This window comes from Sclerotinia sclerotiorum, genomic scaffold, assembly GCF_000146945.2.
Source record: "Sclerotinia sclerotiorum 1980 UF-70 scaffold_4 genomic scaffold, whole genome shotgun sequence".
Lineage (NCBI taxonomy): Eukaryota > Fungi > Ascomycota > Leotiomycetes > Helotiales > Sclerotiniaceae > Sclerotinia > Sclerotinia sclerotiorum.
Genome location: NW_001820832.1, coordinates 2,007,992 through 2,013,931, shown reverse-complemented (window position 1 = coordinate 2,013,931; position 5,940 = coordinate 2,007,992). Strand labels below are relative to the sequence as shown.

General features: G+C 41.7%; 1 protein-coding gene across 1 annotated transcript; it reads right to left on the bottom strand.

Annotated features, from left to right (window-relative positions):
* Positions 1–556: 556 nt before the first annotated feature.
* On the bottom strand, positions 557–1,780 carry SS1G_03859 (hypothetical protein; the record flags this gene model as incomplete). The annotated part of the gene is made up of 2 exons (XM_001595719.1): positions 557–1,512; positions 1,765–1,780. 2 exons carry the CDS (start codon positions 1,778–1,780, stop codon positions 557–559), a joined length of 972 nt encoding a protein of 323 aa, XP_001595769.1.
* Positions 1,781–5,940: the final 4,160 nt, after the last annotated feature.

Genomic DNA, 5,940 nt, shown 5'->3' with positions numbered 1-5,940 from the left:
TTGCGAAAACACAAGCCCAACTTCCCTTTCACTCTAGTAATCATCTGCCTGGTTAGCTGCCAAGGACTTCATTGAGGAATTCCGCGGCTCATTTTCTTCCTCTTTATGCTGTGTCACACCACCTTATCACTCGACCCCAAAGTCTAAACACTCTTCATCGTTGAAGTAGTATATACCTATGATATCACACGCATACACAATAACGCACTTGCACATGAAAACCTCATTCTAGCCCAAGCAGCGATCCATTCTTCGAAGTTCCCCATTAATTTATAGCTAAAATCGTTGGATTTGACATTTTCTATAGAAACCTAAATTAGGTAGATAGCAAGATACGGTGGTATAAAAACATATCCCAAGAAAAAAAAATCATTGCCAATCATGAGAAACCCCTTAACACCCCCGACCACATTGTGACCATCGAAATGGGCATAACCCCCTCCTCCAAGTATAAAATGTTTGAAAGAAACAAGTAAACCAAATCGTAACTAGACGAAAACCTCCAATGCCGAAAATCCGCTTCCAAAGAGAATATATCCAGCGAGATAGAACCCCTTTATTCCTTGACTTCATGTTTGTCTGAGAAGACATCACCCTGTGCCTTCCTTGTTGCGTTTTGAATCATAGCTGATAAAGTAGCATTGGATTTTCGACTTATTTCAGGAGGATCACTAAAAGGTCCTTGGGGTGTGATGGGGGTACCGTCTTCGATTAAAGTGACTGCAGTGGAATCCCGCGAACTTAGTGGTGATGAGGCTACTACAACTTTTGGAGGCTCAGTGTATTTGCTTTTCGGTGAGCTAGAATCTACTCGAATGACTTGAGGTTTGGCCATGGTTGCGGCACTGGCTGCGTTCAAGAATGTGCTGCCCACGGAAAATGCTGGGCTAGGTGGGTTCTCGGAATATTTTTGAAAGTCGACACTTGGCACTGGAGGTGTGATAGTGCCATTATTTCCACCTGCCTTATTAACACTGACTACTGCTGCTTTTCCTCGGATAACCGTTTGCGCTGGAACTGGTGATACGATAGCTTGTTTTCCATATATAGTGGATGCAACACTATTTCTTGCGTACGAGTTTCGTTCACCAATTGCACTAATTCCGCTGTATGTTGAGTCGCGTAGATCTCCTGGCATGAAAAAGTGTTCCTGTTCGTATCTTGGTGTTCCAGATGAATTTGATAAAGCAATGGGAATCGGAGGAACTGGTGGGACAAGAAGACCCGGTGTTGACGGGGTCGATCTGTTCGTAACACCTGGAATGTATGCGATTTGAATGATATTCGAGGCTCGCGTGAGAACTGTAGATGCAATTGATCCAACAGTATGTGTAGAAGCTCTTGCGTCCCTCCGCATGACGAAATCCTTTTCTGCATTCGCTTGCTCTTGGTTATCTATCCAAGCGCCCTGCTCGAATTGTTGCCTTTTCGTCTTGATGCAGAACCTCCATACAAGATAAGTCACGGCCGCGACAGCTAAAACTCCTCCAATAACTCCTCCCGCGATAGCGCCTACATTTGGGCCGGATTTCGATGATGAGGATGAACTAACCGTCGTCGAAGGTGCAGCTGAAGAAGCCACACAAACTGTCTGTTGGCATTCGCTACATGTTGGTGGGACGAGCGAACAAATCTCATTTTGCAGCACAGTCCGGACATGCGGGAGTGTCCCCATTACACTCAACACATCGTCGAAACAGAGAGTTGAAGGATGCTGTGAATTGATTAGCAACTGATTGTTACTCCCCGAGAAACTTCACCCACACTCGTAATACGCCATTTCACTCGGTCTATTGTGATTTATTATGTTGTGTCAAAATGATTGAGACTGATCCGGTCAGGTTTAGTTGATGTAAAATGAGGTAGATGTAGATGAGTATTGTTGGTGATTGAAGGCTTGACCTGTCGGTAGTTGGTAGTTAAGGACAACAGAGGAGAACCGGCTCTAGGAACGTGATTGTTTAAAAAAAAAAAATCGAAGTGGGTATAGGTTATAAAAGAGATATAATAAAAAATCGTAAAAGGTAAGATGGAATGATCGGATTCACTACGTTGTCGTCGGCACTGAAGGAGAAAGACGAGATAAGATACGTCGCGATATGAAGGTCGAAGGTAAGGTAAACGAGTGTTGGTTGAGCGAACTCTTGTTACAGCGGTCGAAAATATGGTCGATAACGACTACATTTACATGGACGACTTGGAATCTAGACCGACGACAAGAGGAATTGGACGGTCGTACTGGTAGTCGTGATGATCATTTGCGATGAATGAGTGATGAGTGGTGGTTTAGATGAGAAGGGTTGAATTGATGGAGATCAATCTTTCATTACCTAGGTAGGTAGGTAGCAAGTAATGGTTAGGAATTGGTTAGGAATGGGTGGAAGCAAACAAACAAATTCTGTGGATTGGGCTGTTGGGGGCGAGAATAGCGAAATAAATTGGACCTAATTTACTTTTGGTAGAGAGTTGCTGGACAATAATTGGTTGTTCAATTGGCTCGGTGGGGTTGTGTGGATCACGTCGAATGTCCTGTGCTTACTCCGTATAGTACGTACCTACACACCTAGGTAAGGTACGCGGGAGTTCTCACAGTTAAGTGGGAACAACTAATCTCCAGTATTTTATGCAAAGACCTTCCAAATTGGCAAATAGAAGACCTTATAAGACTTGATATTGATTCAATTTCATAATTTTCTCATCTACATCATCTATTTGGAACACTTATTGCATTGGTTTTGAAGAAAAGAGCACATCTCACCTCTCCTTCGCTTATTGGATTGAGCAATGAGCAATGCTAACATTCTCATTTCTCATTCATAATCCATGACTGCTGCGCCATCTAACATCCACCCATCTAGGCCTAGTCCGTAGAGTCGATTGCTTTTACCGTTTCGCCGCATTGTATCGCATCAATTATGTATGATCAATGACGATCGAAATGTACCTACCCTTCGGTCTGATAATACTGAATAGGTGCTTGTGTACTGTTCTGATACGTTGTAGCGACAAGTATATTATATTGAAATGGCATTTGATCAGTGAAAATCCATATCAGTTGGCAGATTATGTGGAATTTAACCACTCGCAAGCCTACGTCCTGGTATTGTGGATCCATAGCTCTGGAACATCAAACATAACAAATTTTGAGGTTTGTGTGGGTGAACGAAACACCACAGACGCAATATAAGTCTCGAATGAATAGATTAGGTAGATGCATCATGGAGTCACTCATTCATATGTTGAAACTTCGGCAAATTCTATGAATTTGTGTGGAATTGGAATGATGACTATATCCTTTGGAATTTGAAGCAACTAGTAGATGTTTCAGAAATTAGGAGTGTGCTTCGGCAAAAGTAATCTTACCAACAGACTCATAGCGAAAAGTTGAAGAGCTAAGAACAACAGCAATCAGTCTGTCATTTTGAGGAATTTCCCAAGATGTAGAAGACAAAAAGGTTTCCTGATCAAATAATAAGAACATTCACATACTCCAGTAATCTGCAGTATATCGATCAACAGCAGAATATTCAGTCGACTTAAACGGAAGAAAAGCCTGCGTCATATACCCAGGCCATGCTTCCCCCTGAATTTAGTTCCCGTTGAGTAGCTCTTTAGTCCTACCCCCGCGTCCGCTCTTTGGAGATGTTTGGACTTTATATCTAAGGATGAGCCATCATGAATGAGATAGAAATCAGTCAGTACACATGGGATGAAGCTGTTGTCAACTTTCAGATACCATGCACTGAGTAAGTGAGTGCGAGTACAGCGAACCACCCTTCCATCTTGGGCCCCGCCCTGCCCCGCTGCTACACCTCAGACCTCCAATCTAGGTCCTTCAATGAATCGTCATAACTTTATGGAATATATTATAATTTGATGAAATATCCTGTGAACGATCAGCTGAGAACCAGATGACATAGTTGTCATGATTCACCATTAGGATTGATGGTGTTACGATGGTAGCAAACTGATTAATTAGGAGAGCTTAGGCCTTGTGCAAACACGATCAGATTTCATCGAATTAGTATGTGATCTTGGTCACCTGAAGATCGTATGCGCACGCACCATCAAAAATCACGTGATAAGGAGCCCTAGGAGCCCTCAAAGCTCCTAGGGGCTCCCTTTATCGTTCATTATATAGTCAGAGTAGTTTCATAGTTTAGGAGCTTCGTGCTCAACTTAGTTATCAATTAGTTTACCTACATTCTACTTGATCTAGTAACGACTTCACTTCCAAGTGAATACCAGTGATAGAGCCTTAACCCATAACTACCAACTGACGAACCTCAGGCAGCCGCTGTCTCCAGTACAGTATCGTTACAGGACTTAAGTAATGACAATGATGATATGCAATTCGTAACTAGTAGTAGAGTATACTAAATGATTGATCTTGAGCACGAAGCTCTATACAAAGGAAATCCATCTTGATTATATAGACCTTTGTGGCATGCGTCCCAGTGCTCCCAGTTGTCCCAGTGCTACTGGGACTGCTGAGCCCACTGGGATCCTCATATCACATGATTCTAAGCACGTGATGTTCAGTAATGTGAAGTCCGACGTAACATAAACCACTTCGAGAGCCTAGAGCACTTCCACGTGGTCTAGACGGCAAACCTCGTAACATAAAGAGGGAAAATATATTTAAATTTCTGAAATTGAAAAGTATATTGAAGAATTATAATTTAATCATTAACTATTCAAACTAATATGGAAGTTATTTATACTAAATCTCGTTGTATACTAAAATCTCGTTTTATGGATTGAACAAGCTACAATCTCAAAAAGAAGAGATTTACTGATCGAGGATCAGTAATTTACTGATTTGCTGCTTCTATAAGGCAACTTATAATGATAAAATTGGAGAGCGTGACTTATTAAAGGGTCCTCCTCCGTACTTGGTTGATGATGGTCGGAAGTGGGGCGCGGTGGAGAGGAGCTAGAGAAGCCTACGAGTATTCATATCCTTCTTTTTCTTCTTAGAGATTCATGTCCACAAGATCATAATTTCAGGAACTTTCCTTGGTCCACACGATATTTTTACCCCATTGCATTAGCCCCTTGTAGGATAGCGTGGACTCTATTAATAGATAGAACAAACCTTCGGCTTGTGGCCGTAACCGTGGCGCTGAACTTTGTCAGACGCTGCCAACGACTTGTTTGTTTGGATGGCAGATAAATAGCGGTGATTGATTGTTGGAAGAACAACGCGTCGTGAAGTTAAGCAGCAAGACTTTTGGTGTGTGAACGATCGCCAGCCTTCCCTACCAGAAAAGTTGTTTACATTATACGATGTTGCACGACGCTTGTGATATGGTTGATTCATCGTTTCACAGGCAGGTGAGCTATATATAATGTAAGAGCTGAAACATAAAGGCAATAATAACCAATGATCTGTCGAGTTGTCAAATGATTACCCGACTATAAGATATAAGATTCGTATACAAGGAGTTAGGCCTGTATTGTGTAGGTTATCTAGTCTTAGTAGACGCGACTTTCGATGTATCTAACAACACACATCATATGGACCGTGATGAAGTGTTTCTGCTGTAGGGAATTGTGAGCGACAAAGGGAACCTTGGGAGAGACCAACAGAGTTTCGACAAGATCCATAGTGGCCTCTTGATACCTTCAGTAGGTATGTATGCGACAGATATGAGCTTACAGAGATAATGAATATTGAATGATAGCAAAAGAGACCGCAGCAATATATTCATGCATACGAATTTACCATTCGAACCAATAACGAGTAGGACTAATAGTAGGTGATACTTTGAAGTGAGGCACAGCAAAATATTCATTCGCACAAATTGATACAATATACAACCACTCCAATACCCAATATGAACAATTCACAGACTTTATTTTTATTTTTATCGTGAATCCAATCTTCTCTTCGTCTCAATTTCTCTATTCTTTTCCAATTTATCGGTAAAGATTGAT